The 18,225-nt window shown below is 53.3% G+C and overlaps 2 protein-coding genes across 7 annotated transcripts; both read left to right on the top strand.

The window, feature by feature from the left end:
- The first annotated feature begins 1,294 nt into the window (after positions 1-1,294).
- Positions 1,295-5,515, top strand: SERTAD3 (SERTA domain containing 3). 4 transcript variants are annotated; one of them, XM_016422239.2, is made up of 2 exons: positions 1,295-1,585; positions 4,599-5,515. In XM_016422239.2, exons 1-2 carry the CDS (start codon positions 1,310-1,312, stop codon positions 5,292-5,294), a joined length of 972 nt encoding a protein of 323 aa, XP_016277725.1. In that variant the 5' UTR covers positions 1,295-1,309; the 3' UTR covers positions 5,295-5,515. The 4 variants fall into 4 exon arrangements, with proteins under 4 accessions (XP_016277725.1, XP_007491989.1, XP_007491987.1 ...); XM_007491927.3 differs by lacking the exon at positions 1,295-1,585 and adding an exon at positions 1,621-1,765; XM_007491925.2 differs by lacking the exon at positions 1,295-1,585 and adding an exon at positions 1,639-1,962.
- A 1,542-nt stretch (positions 5,516-7,057) lies between these two features.
- Positions 7,058-10,035, top strand: SERTAD1 (SERTA domain containing 1). Of its 3 annotated transcripts, XM_007491923.3 has the most exons (3): positions 7,058-7,400; positions 7,848-8,242; positions 9,182-10,035. In XM_007491923.3, exon 3 carries the CDS (start codon positions 9,186-9,188, stop codon positions 9,849-9,851), a length of 666 nt encoding a protein of 221 aa, XP_007491985.2. In that variant the 5' UTR covers positions 7,058-7,400; positions 7,848-8,242; positions 9,182-9,185; the 3' UTR covers positions 9,852-10,035. The 3 variants fall into 3 exon arrangements, with proteins under 3 accessions (XP_007491985.2, XP_007491986.2, XP_001371252.2); XM_007491924.3 differs by lacking the exons at positions 7,058-7,400; positions 7,848-8,242 and adding an exon at positions 8,293-8,423; XM_001371215.4 differs by lacking the exons at positions 7,058-7,400; positions 7,848-8,242 and adding an exon at positions 8,535-8,681.
- Positions 10,036-18,225: the final 8,190 nt, after the last annotated feature.

The following is an 18,225-nucleotide window of genomic DNA, read 5'->3' as shown; positions in this document are numbered from 1 at the left end:
ACAGTTTCTTGATTTTTTTTTTTAACCTTCACCTTCTATCTTGGAATCAATAGTGTTCCAAGGCAGAAGAGTGGTAAGGGCTAGGCAATGGGGGTCAAGTGACTTGGCCAGGGTCACACAGCTGGGAAGTGTCTGAGGTCATATTTGAACCCAGGACTTCCCATCTCTAGGCCTGGCTCTCAATCCACTGAGCTACCCAGCTTGCTGCCACAGTTTCCTGATGGAACTGTTTCTGAGGCTGTGAACCCTTACAAGTTTCTGAGTTTAAAAAGGGGTGGAGCTCTTCCAAGTATCCCGCTGGCTTCTCACCTAGCACTACACAAAGTGATTTCCCAGCTCCTCCACCTAGTTCAAGCTTGTGTTGAGTCCATCAAAAGGCAGACAAAGGAGAGTTAATGCTGTCTTCACAATCTAGTGAAGTACTTAAATTTTTGTTAACTCAGGATAGACAATAAGGAATTCTCCTTCCCACAGAGTGTCTCCTGGGCAAGTGCAGTCCAGGAGAGAGACTTGGCTGCTGGAGGCGAAGAGTGGGGGCGAGGAGACCGAGAGCTCCCGGAAGCAGGGGTCTCTTGTGGCACTGGGTTGCCTTAAATTTCTTGGGATTTCTCTTTTTAAAGACCTCGGGGGCCGGCTACTTGGTTTTCTGGGCAACCCCATAGTCCCCTTCGGGACTCAATCCGAGAGGCAGGATTATCTACCGTCAGTTTAGCACCTGATCATTACCTTGTGAATACATTCCTAGTTTTTGTCCAGCTGGGGGTTGGGGGAGATAACTTTCTCTCTCCCTTACCTCGGGCTCCTTCCCTGCGTCTATCTCTCCTCATCTGACTGCCTTTCTTTCCTTTTCTGATTTAACTCGCCTGTTTCTCTCCCTCCCTCTCTCTCCCCGGCTTCCCCTTCTCAGTCTCTCTTCCACCTTGTATCTGACTTCCGGGCCCACTTATTGGTATCTGGTTGTCTTTCCCCCTGCGTCCGTGTCTGTCTCCCCTTCTCAGCCTGCCTTTGCTCTCCCGTCTCACTCCAGCCTGGTTTCGGCTCTCTGGTCTGTTTCACAGCCTCGCTGTCCCCTCCCCTCTGTCTCTTTCTCCTTCCGGGTCTCGATCACTTCCCCTTGTTGTTCCCTTAGTCTCTCCGCGTCGCTCACTCCTCCCCAGGCTATCTCCGTCCCTGCTGGTCGGTTTCTCTTCTGCCCTCCTCTGCCTTTCTCTCCTCTCCAGGAGGTCTCGCGTTCCCCGACCGTCTCTCTTTGTGCCAGTCTCTCCGTCCCCTCGGGTCGTGGGCTCTGTGTGCGTGCACGTGTGCGTTCATGTGTGCTGTGTGCGTACACGTGTGGTATGTGCGTAAGTGTATGTTGTCGAACAGGGAGCTCAGCCCCGCTCGGGACAGATCCACTCCCCCAAGCTCTCCTGCCTCCAGGGCGGGGCCCAGGGGAGTCCGAAAGGACAGGATCCTGGTCGCCATAGAGACGTCAAGCTTCCTCCCCTCCCCCGCCTCTGGCCCGTCTGATAGGTTGCAGGACGGGCTTTGGACCCCTGTGTTTTCGGCTTCTTTACGCCTGCGCAGTCTACACCGCCAAGCGCAGGTGGGCGGGGTCGGGAGGGGTCCCCTTTCCGCCTGTCCTAACGAGAATAACACTTCTCCGCAGCTCGCCTCCTCCCTCAAAGCTTATAGATGGCCCCGGGAGGAGGGGCCTGCACCGACCGGGGAGGCTAGTCAATCTGGTAGTCGCGCGACTGTGGCCTTTAAATGACTCGGGGCGCAGGTAGGGATGGAGGAGGAAAGGGTGGAGACGAGCATCACCTATAGTCGGAACGGCAACCTCCCCCGGCCAATCAGCGCGTGGCGCGGGCGAGGCTTTGGCCAGTGTCTGTGAGCTGTTGGCTGGGCTACCTGGGTGTGACAAACACAGGCTCCGGGCCCCTGCCCCGCCTCCAGTCCGGAGGCATGGAGCCCGGGACGGTGAGCTGGGGCGGGGGGTAGAAGAGGAGGAGGAGACAGGGAGACCCCAGGGACCAGAGCCGCCAGGAAGAGGCAGGGAGACTCGAAGGCTGGAGGGGTTGGGGAGAAGACTGGCGATTTGGGACAATCAACAAGGTCTTAGAGCCCTGAGAGGACAGAGTCAGAAGAGGGTGTGAGGGCCGGTGGTGCTAGTGATGTAAGTTCAAACTCCGGGAGGCGGGGTGGTCAGCCCTTGGGCTCCAAGGGGAAAACTGCTTATAATAAACAGCTCCTTTTTTAGAGGCAGTTGGTGTAGTGGATCCCCGTGTTGGGATTGGGGAGACCTGGTTCAATTTCCAGTTTCTCCTCCAGTACTTAACTGTGTGCCTATGAGCGGATATCTTAACCAGTGAACCTTAGTTTTCCCACCTACGAAATGGTTATCCAATGGTTCTTACACTGCCATATTCTGCGACATTTAGAGCGTTATTCAAACGTGTGAATAATAGACAAGCCTAGAGTTGCCAGGCGGAGGCAAGGAGGCCGGGGTGGGGGTGGGAGGCAGTTACAGGGGTCGGGGAAGAGATTAGAGATCTGGGAGATAAGACGAGCTCTGTCTTAGAGCCCTGGGAGGTGGGTCCCAGTCAAAAGAAGCCTTGTGGGAGGAAGGAGGAGGAGGAAGTGAAGGGGACCCTTTCTCCTTACCTCCGGCTCTTAAGGAACCAGGTGTTTGTGTCTCTGATTAAGCTCCCCAGTTTTCACCCAAAGCAACATGGGAATTTCTCTGTAGCAATAGTCAAGAGGGGGTAGATGACTGGACAATTTGAGGGAATGTGGAGGAACTCCTACATTTTTGTGAGAAAAACATTTTTTGTTAAAAAAAAAAAAACAGTTCAGAGAGGGGCGGAGCAGCTATGGGGCCTCAGAAGAAGGTCGAGGGGCCTTCTGGGAGTTGTAGTCCACTACCTGAGTGGTTACAGTTTCCCTCCCCAGAAACAACCTGCACTCCATCTCCAATACCTCCAAGAGCCACTCCTTATTGGGCAGGGCTTAGAGGTAAGGCCCTCTGATTGGAGGAGAGGCCAAAATGGGTGTTGTCTGTCCATTTCTACGATGGGGGAGGGGAACTCAAGTAGGCACTTAGCCCCGAGGGTGGGGCAGCCCCTGGGGCGGGTACGAGGCTTTTCCATATTAGAGGCTGGTCCAGTGAGAATCTTGAGAAGTGGTTTTTAGTCAGGGTAGAACTCCTCAGTCTTCCTCTCTGTAAATTAGGAGGGCCCACTACAAAATGACTCCTGGGCGGTCAGAGTCCTAGAATATCAGAATGAGAACAGGAGGTAGAAGGGACCTTAAACGTCATCGTAGGAAAGAAGGAACTGAGACCCAGAAAACCCTACTTACTACATAGAAAAGAAATGGGTCTTTGAAGGGAAGCCCAGAAGTGGTGCTTTTGCTATTCAGTCGTTTCAGTCTATTCCCCGTTTGGGGTTTTCTTGGCAGAAATACTGGAGTAGTTTGCCATTTCCTTGTCCAGCTCATTTGACAGATGAGGAAACTGAGGCAAACAATTTGAGACAAGTAACTTGCCCAGGTTAGTAAATATCTGAGGCCAGCTTTGAATTTGGAAGATGAGTCTTCCTGACTCCAGGCCTGGCACTCTATCCACACTGGCACCTATGTGCTCTTCTTACTGGGATATTCATAAGAGTACAGGGAACTCTTAGAATGCCAAGTGGGTGTCAGAGAGTCCCAAGTTCAAATCCTGCTTTATACAAGCCTCTCAGTAAGTCATTGAAACTCTACCTTAGTTCCCTCATCTGTAAAATGGAAGGTGTTGAGACTGGATGGCTTCCAACCTCCTAGCTCCTTTCCTGCTCTAAATTTATGAATGATGCTGAGTGAGGCTACTCTCTACCAATGCAGGTCAGCTCTGAAAAGTTAAAAGACTTGCTCAGAGTCCCACCATAAATTCTGTCAGAGATAGGATTTGAACTCAGGACTTTCTGGTTTTAAAGCCAGCTCTCTGCTCATGATTTCACCCTACCTCTCATACTATAATAAAATAAAACCCAAATCCATGACATTCACTAAATTTGTTTTTGAGAATAAAACAATAGAACAACACTAAACTTTCTGGGGGCACCTGGGTAGCACAATGGATAGAGTGCTAGGCCTAGAGTCAAGAAGACATCTTCCCAAGTTCAAATCTGGCCTCAGATATTTACTAACCTGGGAGTTATGCCTCAAGTCATTTGCCTCGGTTTCCTCATCTGTCAAATGAGCCGGAGAAGGAAATGGCAAATCACTGCAGTGTCTTTGCCAAGAAAACCCCAGATAGGCTTAGGAAGAATAGAGCCTGACTGAAAACGACCCAACAGCACAAAGCTTTCCTTGCCAATTCCAATCCATTCCCCCAACATTCACACCTTTAGAGAATCCAATCCCTTCATTTTAGAGAGGGCCAAAGGAAACCTTAGCTTCCTGTTGGTAAGACTCATTCAAAACCACAACGCCAGACAGCAGCAGCAGCAGCAGCAGCAAAGGCTGCACTGGAGCCCAGGTCTCTGCGAAGGCCTTTGCAGTAGGGACCTGTTGAGTACAGGCAGAAGGCTTCCTTCTAGTCTAGGGCCTCCTAACTCTGTCCACTCTCCCATTAGGGGACAATGGTGGTTGGTGTGAAACGGAAACACCCAGATGATCATGGAGATCCAGCAGAGATGGACATTGGCAAGGAGCCACAAGAGCAGACCCCCTCCTCCCAGGCCATCCTGTGTCCGGCTCTACTTCGACTTTCACTGGACAAATTCCAGCTAGGCCCCCCCAACCTCCTTCGGCAAGTGCTTATCACAAACACCTTGTACCACTTCAGGGAAGAGATGAACCTGGAAAGGGGCCCAGCCCAACTCCAGGGCCCCAGAGAGGAGCTGCTTTTCCCTTTACCTGCCCAGCCAGTGAACAACTTCTTCAAAGAATTGGAGGTGCTCCGGGGCTTAAGAGCCACCCAAGATGATGGTGAACCCCTAGATCTGAGTTGTAGACCTTTCTCTGCCCCTGACCGGTTGAGTGACTGCAAGCAAATACCTTCCCCTCTCTGGGCCTCAATTTCCCCAATTGTCAGAGTTGAGGAGCCTACCCTGGGCAACTTTGAGACTGTGAGTGACAGGTACTTTGAAGACCTGGTTCCTGATAACTTCTTCCCTAACATTGATACCTCAGATGTGGAAATGGAACCTTGTTCTTCAGTTTTTGCCATTGCTTCCTCCTCTGGGGCAACCTGCACCCCAGGGCAGTCTGAGGTTGGATGGGACTGGACTGAACTGGACCAAATCTTGGAAATCATCAAGGGGTCATAAGTCTGGGAGGCAGGACCCAAATCCCCAAGCTCGGACCCTGAACCCTTCCCTTCAGATATTCCATTATCTCTGGAGAGCTCCAAGAAAAAGATTTTGTATCTCAGGAACCCGGGTTGAAGCTTCCTAGTGACATGGGAAAGCCTCATCTCTTCGGTACTTCAGCTCTGGTGTCAGTGCCTGCTGATGGCAGAACAACTGAATATATTTCTCTTTCCTAATGACTTGATGGAATTCTGGTCCCCCATCCTTCATCCTTTGGCAATTGGAGCTGCTGTGGTGGAATCCTTTCTGTCTAGGCTCAGTCCCCAGGCTCCCCCTCTCCCAGATCTCTCCCCGACAGCCCCAAGATATGGTAGGAGCTAAGTATCCTTAGCTTGCTGCTGCCAGCCCCACTTGGTCTTTTGGGTCTCCCCGTTTTTCCCCTGAATTGGCTTCTGGCCTGAGGAAGAAGCTGGCCTCTGGGTTGAGTAACTGCCTGGGGAGGGTGGGGGCAGGGCAAAGCTGAAGGGCTTCTGGGGAACCAAAGTCCAGATCGCCAGGAGGAGGGGCCCCAAGCCAAGCACCTTCCTCCCCCTTCCACCTAGCTCCCAAGGTTGACAGGTATGGAAAGAGTTGGCACTGGCATCTTCTCTCCCCACTCCCCACCCCAGGGGCTGGCCATAACTGGGAGTGCACCCCTTTATCCTCATCCACACCCTCCACCCCCCCCAAAGTGGCCTTGATAAAGTTAAATAGGACCCAAGGGATCTTTATCAGTGTGAGCCCCTGTTTTTAAAAGGCCTATTTCACCTGGTTTTTGTGAATAAAAGCTTCAAATTCCATAACGTCCCTTTAATCCCTTCTTCCCATCAAGCTTTTGGCCTGGAGCCTCTGGCAGGGAGGAACAGGTGGCCAGCCTTATAGGGCCAGGGGTCAGGTGTTTCTCCTTTCTCCAGCAGGCCCTCCCTGCCTCTAGGGCTTTTCCTGGGTGGGGGAGAGAGGGCGGGAGCTGGTCTGAAAGAGTGAAGACTTACACTTGGAAGGAGCCTCAGACACCACCTAGCTCAACCTCAGCATCTTAAGAGCTGGGAAAATTTAGACCTGGGGGTGGGGGGGAGAGACTTGCCTGAAGTCATCAGATCTCCAAGGGGAACGTCCCTAGCACCCTTCCAGAGGGTCTGCCAGATCAAAACTATTTTCATAATAATACTAAGATGTTTTAATCTCTAACATGGTAAAAATGGATGGATATTTGACAAACCAAAGGGCAGGGGAGGAGGGTTTCCACTCATTTGTAAGAATGTGGAAGGGCCCTGGAACCCCAAAGTTTAAGAACCTGTGCCCTAGGTTCCCCAGTGGGGAGAGAGGGCTGTGGTAGACCGGAGTCCATTCTTTTTCTCTTCTGGGGGAGGGGTGTCTCTTCTAATTCATCTCCACTTTCTTTGGGAGGAGAAATAGAAAAAGGGCTGGCTGCCCTCTGACCCAGGAGCTGGTTCTCAGACCACGACTGCTGTGGGGAGATTGTGGCTCCCTTCCCATCTGGGCCAAATGGAAGGTTCTGCAGGATTCTCTCCATCCTTCAGACACTGAGTTAGGGAGAAGGTGGGGAGCCCGGTGCAGGATATAGTCTGGCTACTTCTGGATGGACTCCTGAGATCCCCTGCCGCTGGGCCCCTTCCACCTGCCCCACCCACCCTGGAGCCCTGCCTGCTCCGCCCTTCCTGGCCCCAGACTCCGTTTTCTTCCCCTAATAAAGCCCTGAGGTGCCCCAGCTTCGGAGACACTGGTCGGGCTGGCTCCTTCTCTTTTAACTTTCGTTTCTCTGCCGAGGCCAGGCCTTCCTCTCCTTCCCCCAACCCCATCCCGCTGTTTCCCTCTGTCTGGGCCTCTCTCATCTGCTCTCCAGCTGCCAAGAAGTTAGGGACAGACAGGGCTCCGCTCAGCTGCTCAGAATCACCCAATGGCGGAGCCCCAGGACCTCAGGAGCTCAGTTGCAAACCTTTCTTCGCACTGAGCTGGAAGACGGGTCCAAAAGAGGAAAGGATTCCGGGGTTCCAAAAACCTTCGGAAGGATCTAGTCCGGCCTCCTCCTTTTACAGCTGAGGCTCAGAAAGGGATTTGTCCAAGGTCATACAGGTGTACGCCCCTGTGCTCCACCCCCCACCCCCCAGGAGCAGAGAAGAAATTCTAGCTTGGGTCCTCTAGGCCCCCCCGGCATTTTCCATTTAAGAAGGGCTCGGGACCACCCAGTGGAACGGAGCCTGGGACTGGAAACAAGTGTTTTAGCCTCTCCTCCCCACTCCCAGCACTCCTACGGGCCCGCTTTTTAAGGCAGCAAGGTGGGGGGGGAGGAAGGGGCTCGGCGATTTCTCCCAGGAGCTTTCTTTCCACTTTGGGGGTGGGGTCGGGTGGTATGATCCTGGGACTGGGGGCGGGGATGAAGTCCTGGCTAGACAGGTGCATGTGGGGGTCTTGTCAATCCAAGAACGAAAAGGAAGACAGCCCCCTTTTGGGGGGGTTGAGAAGATCTATTTTTCCAGCACCTTCAACCATCCTCTCCCAAACGCCCAACAGCGGACCCCCGCCCTCGCCCTCTCTGGCCCGGAAAGCGACAGCTGAGACCTAGCACAAGCCGCTGGCCAACCAGCAAGCGCCCCCGACCGGGCCTCCCAGCCTCGGGAATCCAGCTCCAGGCGCCCGGCCCCCTGGAAGGCCCCGCCTCCTCCATCACCCCGCCCCTAGCTGAAGCTGACCAATCCCGCATGCTGAGGGCGGAGCCTCCGCGGGGCGGGGCTGAAGAGGAAGAAAGTAGCAACCCCCGGACCGCGCGCAGGAGTCAGTGCAGCTTCTAGCGACCCAGGGGCCGGCCGCGGGAGGAGCGAGAGCGCGAGCGATGCAGTCGCTGCCGCAGCTTCCTGATTGGCTGCTGGTAGCGTCGCGGACCGTCTGATTGGCAGCCGACGAACAGGGTATGTAAATGAAGCGAAGGGGAAGGGGGACAGGGGGGGTAAGGTTTGGGGGCCCGAGGGGGGATTGTCGTCCCTGGCGCGTCTGATGCTCGCGCCGCTGCCCCTGCGCGCGCCGGGCCCGGGCCCGGGCCCAGGCTCGGGCTACTGCCGGTGCCGCTGTGGGCGCCTGCTTGGGCCCCGGGTGAATCACTCCCCAGCCCCGGGGAAGGGGAAGGGGAAGGGGGCGGGGCGCGGGGGCGCCGGCTCCCTGGCTCCGGCTGCGTGACTCACCCGCCCCCGCGGCCGCCGCCGCAGAAGACGAGCCCGGCCGGAAGCTGGAGCTGAGGCCGGCGGGGCCGGAGAGGGGCTAGGCCTGGGGGCGCCCGCCACCTAGGGGTGGGGCTGCCAGACCCGCCCCTCCCCCACGCCCAGCCGACCCGACCTTCCCCCGCGCCAGGAGGTGGGGGTGGGCTGCGCCCCGGGTCCGAGCAGGGCCCTGCCCTTGACTCTTGCTTGGCCCGGGGCAAGTCCCATTCTCTGGTCCCTCCTGAGTGGAAGCATAGAAGGGGTCCCTGAATGCCTTGCAGCCCAACCCCCTCATTTTACAGAAGAGTAAACTGAGGCCCAGGGAGGTCCAGTAACCTGATCCTAGTCTCAGGACTGGAAAGCCTTTAAACTAGAATAGAGGGTCGTTGGTTTTTTGTGGGCAGACTCCTTTGGCAGTCTACTGAAGCCTGTGAACCCCTTCCAGAATAATGTTAAGTGCCTTAAATAAAAGGCATAATTTCAAAGGAAACCAATACTGGAATACAGCCATTTAAAAAATGGTCGTAGAGCCCCAGGTTAAGGCTCCCTGCTTCAGAGGGTCTTTCAAGACTGGCATTGGAACTGGGACTTTACAGGGGTGTGGGATGCTCTGGGAAGTCCATTTTCTGACCCTATCCATCCCTTTCTCCACAGACCCATGTTGGGCAAAGGTGTGAAACGTAAGAGAGAGGAGGAAGAGGAGGAAGACCTGACCTCACAGGACTGGTGGCTAGAAGAGACTACCCCTAGCCCAAACCCTGAGGAGGGGGCTAGCCCAGCACCCTTGCCCCCCAGCTCTCTCTTCAATCTCTCTATATTCAAACTCCACCATGGCCTGCGGAGGGGTGAGCCAGATCTCCGACACCTTGTCTTGGTGGTCAACACCCTGAGGCGAATTCAGTCCTCTATGGCCTTGGAGTCGTCCCCCCCAGAGCCCCCTTGTCCAGCTCCTGTTGACCCCCTCCCAGTGGCCCCTGATGCCCCTCTGTGCACATCCGTCTCAGCCCTTCTGGATGACCTGAGCCACATTGAAGGCCTCTGCGACACACAGACATCCTTCTCTGAAGACATCCCCCTGAGCCGGCCCCCCGAGACCGGACTGGACCCTGGGCGGCCAGCCCCTCTGGGGTCTTTGGAGCTCCTCCTGGAGGATGGACTGGAGGGTCTCTTTGATGACATTGACACTTCCATGTATGACTGTGAACTCTGGCCCAACCTCAAAACAGACTCTGGGGAAACCGAGGACAAGATCCAGGGACAAGGACTAGACGTGTCTGAACTAGATTACCTCATGGATGTGCTTGTGGGCACACAGACATTGTAGGGGGACCAGAAAATGGCTCCCTTTCTGCCCCCAAGAAACCTGACATGGACAGGGGGTGTGGGGCTGCAGGGAGCCGGAGCTCTCCTCCAGTTACAGACTAGGGGGGCCAAGGGAACCCCCTTGGAATTGTGGGGCGGGCATCATGGACGGTTTTTAAGATGAAAACAATTAATATATTAAGTAATGTTGCTGTCCCCGATCTCTTTCTCTCCCACTCCCCATACTTAAAGGGAAGGGCCTGCTCTTGTCAGTTGCCCTTGCCAGGTCGCCATCTTATGGGTGTCTAGACTTCCAGTGTCCCACCTGGAAAATGAAGAGGTTGGATCTTGGGGTCTCTTAAGGGCATGCTCATCTCAATGATTCTGTGTCCTGGGGACCCTTCTAGCTCTCGTGGCATACCTGGGAAGGGTGAGCTATCAGCTCCCTGAGCCTCAGCTCTGCCCTCTGATTCTCTGTATAGACGAGGGTGTTGCTTCATTTCCCTGGGCTTCCATTCCTTTTCTGGATGAGGGTTAGAAGCTTTCCTCTAAGTCCTCATTGAGCTACCTTCTGTAGTTGTGGACCTTGCTCAGGGCAGGGGAATGCAGTGTGGGCTTCTTGAGATGGAGGGATAGATGGAGAGGTGGCATGTTTGAGAGCTTCCTGTGTACCCAGGGCTAGGCTAAGCTCTGGAAATCCAAACACAAGCCTGACAGCCCTTACCTTCTAATCAGGGAAGGCAACACATTTAGGGGAGTTGGAAAGGGAGGCTCAGAGTGGTGAAGAAGAAGGGGATGGAGTGTAGAGAGAGGGAAGGATGTATGGCTGGAAGCCTTGCCAAAATGGCAGACCTGTAGAGGGAGTCTCCAATGAGGAGAGGAAGGCAAGAATGGCTCACTTTTGTCCTATGGTTTGGGCAGGTAGTGGGTGTTTAATAAATGTTTGTTGATGGGTATTCCTCTCCTGTACCCCAGCCAGCCACAGCTATTCCCAAGCTTTTTGGTCTTTACCCTCTTAAAAATTATTGAAGGGGGGCCAGCCAAGTGGTCTGGAGATGGGGGGTTCAGGGTTCAAATGTAGCCTCAGACCCTTGACCCCACCCCCACCCCCCATTGCCTAGCCCTTCTCACTCTTGTATCTTGGAGGAAGGGATACACAGTATTGATTCTAAGAGAAAGCAAAAGGCTTAAAAAAATGCCTGGGACCACCCACTCCTTTGGATTGCCTCTCTGGGGAATGAAAGAGTTGTGGTTTCTTAAGGGCTCTGGACTACCCCTTCAGAAAAGAAAGCTTCTTAATATTAGATAAATATTATATTATTAATATTATATAAAAGCAGTGGGAATGGCAAGGATTCCTTGGAAGGATCTCCCGAGCCCTGGCCAAGGACCACACCTGGAGAGCCACAAGTGGACAGGGAGCTCACTACACCCCAAGGCCACCCATGGGCAGCTTCTCCTTTCTGGGTCCCCGTGAAGGAAGGTGGGAGGGAGGGTTTGGCTAGGCCCCTGGTCCCTTCCAGCTCTCTCGGACCCTAAGAAAGGCCTCTCAGAGCCGCACATCTGTCGGTCCCCTGCCCGGCCACATTCCTTGGGCCACTTAGTCCTTTGGAATGAGCAGGGCTGGGCGGGGTCCCTGCACACTCAGCGCCCTGGCAGGAGTTGCCGCGTCCTTCCTGGGACTGGGGGGAGGGGGGATGGGCCGGGGAAGGTTGGGAGGAGCTGTGGATGGGGAGAGAAGATGCTGAAGGAGAAATCCTGCCCCTGCGAGCCCTGGCTGGGGAGAAGGGAGCCAAATGCCCACCTCCGCAGGCCCAGGAAGGGAAGAGAGGGGCTTCCCGGCCTTCGGGCCCCCTCCTCTGGGGGACGAGGCTCAGAGAGGGGAAAAGATTCTCCAGAGTCTGCCCAGAGCCTCGGCTTCTGAGCTCAGCAGGGGGGAGCTGGAACAGCCAAAGGCTGAGTGGCCAGGCACCTTGGACAGCTTCGGGTCTCAGTTTCCCCATCTAGAAAAGGGTTTCGCTGGTTGGGTTCTCAGGCCCCCTTCAGACTTAAGTCCCATCCTCCTCGGGCCGCCCCGAGCCCAAACAGGTCCCCGCCTGTCAGTCCCTTCCTGTCTGGCCAGGCCAGGCCCAACCCTCCACCCTCCAGCTTAGCTTCCTGCCTGTTCAGGAGAGGAGGGCGGGGCCAGGGAGCCCTGCGATCCTGCCCCTCCCAGGAGGGGAATGGGCGGGGCCTGCCGGGACGCCAAGGGGCGGAGCTGGGGCAGGAGCGAGGACCAGACCCAATGGCGGCCCGCGCTCGGAAAGGGCCTGAACCCAGTTCTCCCGGGATTCTCAGGAGCGTCAGGAGTTTAGAGGGGCCCCTCGAACACAGAACACTGAATGAGGGATGGGAAGGGGTCTTAGAACGTGAGGCTTCTGGGAGATGGAGCTTGGAGCCCATAGATTAGTCCTTTTAGGACTGGGGATGTCAGGGCTGGGGGAGGCCTTAGAACAGGGGACGTCAGGGCTAGAGAGGCCTTGGAACAGGGGACGTCAGGGCTGGAGAGGCCTTAGAACAGAGAATGTCAGATTTAGGAGAGACCTTAGATCAGGGAACATCAGAGCTAGCAGGGCCCTTAGAACAGGGAATTTGGGGGCAGAAAAGACCTTGAAGGAACATCTCTTTCAAACCCCTCATTTTGACAGAGATGGAAACAAAGAATGGATTTGCCTATAGTCACCCAGATAATCCACAGGAGAGAAATGGGAATTCTCCCAGGCTTCTTTCCATGACAAGGCTACACCTCAAACCCCTAACTGGTCCCCAGTTCCCCAGCTGTGTCCACCTGACACCCCTCTGGCTCCCCAGGGAGGCCTCTTTCCACCCCTGGGATGTTTTCCTTTAATCCACTTGATGATTTGCGGCATGTACCATCCATGAGCCTCAGTTTCTCCACCTAGTGAAGCAGGCGGCTGTCCCAAGGGCCCCTCCTACCCTTCTGCTGACATTCTTTGAGCTAAGTCAGGCTGCCCATTGTGTCCAGTCTTGCTCTGTCCAGCCCTCCCTCTTCTCCACATTCCCAGAACCCACACCATTCCTGAGCAAGCTGCCCTCTCACCCTGCTCAAAGGGCCTCTGTCTCTGCCAGTCCCCTTAAGCACTCTGAAGTAGATGCCACCAGGCCCCCTTTTGCTTCCCACTTTCTCACTGGAGTCTCATGGATAGGCTTTCCGATTGGACTGAGCAAGACAGCAGGACTGGAAGAGACAATAAGAGGGGCAGGGCTGGGGGGTCACTGAGGAGTGAGAGATGGGAATTGGGGGGCTCTGGGGGTTACTAGGAGCAGAGATTGGCAGGATATGAAGGGAAGGGTTGTGGGGTATGAGACAAGACATAAGTCAGGCCCTGTGGCCAGTACTAGCCACGCTAGGGCAGAGGGGGCTGTTTGAATGGAAGGTGGACGCGCCCAAATGGCCCTTTCCATCCCTGATGCCCGCTGGTGGGCTATCCTCAGGCTGGTTGGAAGTCCCCAGTCCCTACCTCCCCTCTCTTCCCCTCCCCTCTGCAGGATGTCCTGTTTACAGAGATCCCCCGCCTGCTCCTTCCCCTCCTCTCCCCTCCCCGTCCCCATCCCAAGGCTGTTCCCCATGCCCAGCCCAACCCTACCCTGCCAGGCTCTCTGATCTCAGGCTTTTCCCTAAACAGAGTTGGGTCTTTGGGGTCCTGCTACATGGCTGTCCCAAAGGAAGCCCAGTGTGGAGGAAAGGATTCTCCTCAGACCCTGATAGCTGAAGGGAAGCTGGGATCCAAGGCTTCCTGGGGGTCCTCCTGGGGGCCCTGTGAAGGCCCAGGCAGCTGGCCATTGCCCCCTTCTTTTGTCCCATCCCTAGCGCCTCCCCATCATGGGGGCTCAGTGCCAGGGTCCAGCCTGGCTGCCTGCCCGAAGGTTATTTCCTAAAGCTCAGCGAATTCCAACTTCCCCATCAGTGGCTGGGAGTAGGCAGGGAAAGAGGGGGATGGGGCATTTTTAGGGGAGGACAGGGAGAGATGTTTTCTTGCTCTCTTATCTCCCACCACCACCAGAAAAGGGAACCCAGATTTCCCCTCTCCTCCAGTTCCATAGGAGCCCACTCAAGGCAAAGAGGCTCATCCCCAGGAACCCCGAGGCCCAGAGAACCAGGAAGCCTGGGCTCTGGGGGTACAACCAGAGCCACCATATTGGAGTGGGACTCCAAAGGCTTGGCCTCTGGTCCTGATTCTTCTACTAGTTAACTCTGTGTCCTTAGGCAAGTCACAACCACTCTGGGCCTCAGGTACCTTTTCTGTATAATGAAAGGGTTTGACCACATGGTCCCCAAGGGGCATTCCAGGATTGATATTCTGTGTTCTAAGGTACCTCCAGTTTTGACCATTCTATGTTCTGCAGTCTTAGGTCCTTCTTGCTTGGCCATTCTGGGTTCTAAGTTCTGTTCTAACTCTAGGAATCTGTGTTCCAAGCCTTCCAGGCTTGACCTTTTTGTTATGTTCTAAGGTCCCTCCAGCTCTGGTATTCAGTGTTCTATGTTCTAAGGTCCCTCCAGGTCTAATGGCCTGTGTCCTAAGGGCCCTTCCAGCTCTGGGATCAGTGTTCTATGTTCTAAGGTCCCTTTAGTTCTGTGTTCTAAGGACTCTTCATAAAAGAGAATTCTTTATGTCTAACCTGAGTTAACACTAACTTAAGTACCTCACTAGATTGTGAAGACAGGACTAACTTCTTTTTTAACTCAGTGAGAAACTTGTGGATTCTTTTAAGAGTTCACAGGCACAGACACTGTTCAGTCAGGAAACTGTGAACCTTTTTGATGAGAAATTGACCTTCAGAAGGTCCATTTAAAAAGGGGTGGAGCTCTTCCAAGTATCTTGCTGGCTTCTCACCTAGCACTAAGTAGGGTGTGAATTCACTAAGTGGTTTTCGAGCTCCTCCACCTAGTTCAAGCTTGTGTTGATTCAATCAAAAGGTAGATAAAGAAGACTTAGTCCTGTCTTCACAATCTAGTGAGGTACTTAAGTTAGTGTTAATTCAGGATAGACATAGAGTAAAGAATTCTCTTTCACATCTCCCAGTTCTGGTATGAGTGTTCTATGTTCTAAAGTCCCTCCAGGTCTAACAGCCTGTGTCCTAAGGCCTTTTCCAGCTCTGGCAATAGGAGTTTTCACATCCACCTAGTTCTAAATCCCAGGATCCTGTGGGTCCTGGGCAAAAGCAGAATGGGTCAGCGCAGGACCAGAGCAGCCATCAGCTCTGGGTGCCCTGCAGTGGGACAATGACCAGGGCCAGAAAACTGCTGACAGGCAGTTTGAGCTAATCCCCCAGCCCAGTGGGCCCCATCCCCCAAGATGCAGAGTAGTTTCAGAGAGGCAGGGATCGGACAGGCAGGGCGAGGTGAGTGCTGCCCAGAACCGGGCCATGTGGACCTACTTCTGCTCCTTGTGCCAGACCTCGGGGCCAGGTGAGTCCAGGCAAGAAGCAGTGGAGGGAGGAGGGAGGCAGGAGGCAGGAGGAAGAAGAGTCTGGGGATACCTCTCCCTCCTGACTACCCAACCTGACCTGTTATCTCTCCCTCTGGCCCCCTTAAGAAAAGGGAAATTGACCCCCTTCTTTGGTTTCATCTTAATCATAATAGAACCCCTTAGAGGAGCATGAGGCATTTTTCCTCTCCTCTCCTCTCCTCTCCTCTCCTCTCCTCTCTCTCCTCTCTTCTCTTTTCTTTCTTGTCTTGTCTTTCTTTTTTTTTTAAGCCCTTACCTTCTGCTTTTGAATTTATACTAAGTATCAGTTCCAAGACAGAAAAGAAGTAAAGACTAGGCAATGGGGGTTACATGCTTGCCCAGGGTCACACAGCTAAGTATCTGAGGCCAAATTTGACAAGGCATTTTCTTTACAGCTACTCTGTTACTTGTTACCCTCATTATCAAGATGGGGAAATTGAGGCTTAGCATAGGAAAGTTACATAGCATGTAAGTAGTACAATTGGAACTCAAATCCCAGGCTTCTGACTCTCACACCCAGTATCCTTCCCCAGGACCAGCTAGCAGGAGAATCTGGGGACTAAGTAAGAGGCAGGGCTTTGGGCACAGGTAGCAACCTTGGCAACTGGTAATCGGGAGAGTTGGGGATGAGACAAGGAGTGGGGAGGCTACCATGCTGTCATTGTCCAGTCATGCTCATCTCTTTGTGGGCCCTTTTGAAGTTTTCTTGGCAAATATTCTGGAGTGGTTTACCATTTCCTTCCCTGGCTCATTTTACAGATGAGGAAACTGAGGCAAACAGAATAAAAGGACTTACTCAGGGTCACACAGCTCTTAAGAAGTGTCTTGAGGTCAAATTTGAACTCAGGTCTTCCTGACTCCAAGCCTAGCACTCTATCCACTGAGACACCCAGCTGCCCCATGCTATGGTACCCATACGGAAACAGAGCCCCACAGGCTGTCAGTTGTTTTCACATCTCTCCTATCTGGTGACTTGTCCTTCATGGACAAGCCCTGGGAGCCATGAGGGGTTACAGGATCATTAGTTTGAGGGCTTCAGACTCCGGGTCAGCAGGACCCGGGCTCCAATTTCACCCCTGACCCTCGATGGGCAAGTCATTGGGCATCTCAGAGCCTCAGCTTTATACTAAAGTGGAGACAGTAATGCCTACATTGTGGGGTTGTTGCAATCAAGGGGGACCAAACCAAGTGAAGCACTTTGCAGACCAGTGTTGGCTGTCATGATGAATTACAAATCGGCATCAGCATCAGTCATCACTGCCTGTGCCAGGAAGTGGCGGGACTGGCATTATCCTCTGCATGTCCCAAATGGGGAAATGGAGGCAGGGAGAGGCGCAAACACTCCTCTACGATCACACAGAGGATCTCATATGATATGTGTGTGAGTGTTCCGGGGTCCATTTATTCTTCTTGGGACCTAGTTAGACCATATCCTTTCCCAGAATCCTACTCACCCTTGGTTCTCGGCACCTTTGGTCCCTCTTTCCAGATGCCCCAGATACCTTCAAACCTCCCCCAGGATTCCTCCAGCCAGGGGTGTGCTGGACCCAGCTTAAACCAGAAAGTTCAATGTTGGAGCATGTTTATATCTCAGAAACTGGCAAGCACTACACAGCGTTTGAAAACGCTCATCCCGTCTGATCCAAGCAAAATGAGAAAACATTCATATGGTTAGACTTCCAAATGGGTCAGAGGAGTTCTAGTATTGGTGCTTTGGAGGCTGGTTGTTTAGCATTTACCTACAGCACAGCACAGCCTCCTTCTCAGAATAATATTAACCCTCCGCACCCTTAGGTCCTCGAACACAGATCTTAGTCAAAGTCAGGGCATTGAGGGACTTGGGACTAGAAAAGAACAGATCCCCACTCCCTTCCTTCTGCAGAAAAGGAAACTGAGGGTCACAGAGCCGAAGGGATGTGCCCAAGACCACAAGGGAATAGTAATAGTAATAATCGAGAACATGTTTTTACGATCTCCATTTTACAAGGGAGTAAACTGAGGCAGGAAGGAGTTAGGTGACTTGTTCAGGGTCATACAATTAATTAAGTGACCCAAGGCTGTATTTGAACTCAGGTCTTCCTGATTCCATATCCAGCGTTCTATGTACTGCACTACCTTCCAGCTTTGAGAAGACCTGAGTTCAAGTCCTGTCTCTGGCACAGGTGACCATGGATGAATCCCAACCTCCCACTGCTCTAGTCAGGCAATTCTTTAAGACCATGACCATGACAGAAAAGGTGCTGTTCTGCAATAGGAGAAGGAATTTCCTCACCTGGGACTTCCTATACCAATGAAATCACAGGTTCAGGCTCTTTCCCCTTTACTTTTCTTTTTTTAAACCCTTCCCTTCTGCCTTAGAATCAATACTGTGTATTGGTTCTAAAGCAAGGGGGTGAAGTGACTTGCCCAGAGTCACACAGCTGGGAAATGTCTGAGGCCAGATTTGAACCCAGGACCACCCATTTCTAGGCTTGACTCTCCATCCTCTGAGCCACCCAACTATGCCTTCCCCTTTACATAGTTTCCCATTTCAACCCCATTGCACTATTAGTAGATGCTATTATTATTCCCACTTTATAGATGAAGAAATCAAGGTGCATCCAGATCCTTTTTTTTCTTTTTCTTAAATCCTTGCCTTCTGTCTTGGAATCAATACTAAATATAGGCTCCAAGGTAGCAGAACAGTAAGGGCTAGGCAGTGGGGGGTGAAGTGACTTGCCCAGGGTCACACAGCTGGGAAGTGTCTGAGGCCAGATTTGAACCCAGGACTTCCTGCCTCTGAGACTGGCTCTCCATTCACTGAGTCCCCTAGCCACCTCCCAAGACAGATTTCTTTTTGTGGGAGCTAAGAACAGATGTTTATTGATTCTATTAGGTTCATTGGCT

Source organism: Monodelphis domestica, chromosome 4 (genome assembly GCF_027887165.1).
Source record: "Monodelphis domestica isolate mMonDom1 chromosome 4, mMonDom1.pri, whole genome shotgun sequence".
Classification (NCBI taxonomy): Eukaryota; Metazoa; Chordata; class Mammalia; order Didelphimorphia; family Didelphidae; genus Monodelphis; species Monodelphis domestica.
This window is presented reverse-complemented; position numbering and strand designations above follow the sequence as displayed.

Coding starts and splice junctions, on each gene's coding strand:
- SERTAD1 (XM_007491923.3), top strand. CDS start 9,186: ATGTTGGGCAAAGGTGTGAAACGTAAGAGAGAGGAGGAAGAGGAGGAA.
- SERTAD3 (XM_016422239.2), top strand. CDS start 1,310: ATGTGTGCTGTGTGCGTACACGTGTGGTATGTGCGTAAGTGTATGTTG. Junction 1,586..4,598: donor GTCTACACCGCCAAGCGCAG/GTGGGCGGGGTC, acceptor CTCTCCCATTAG/GGGACAATGGTGGTTGGTGT.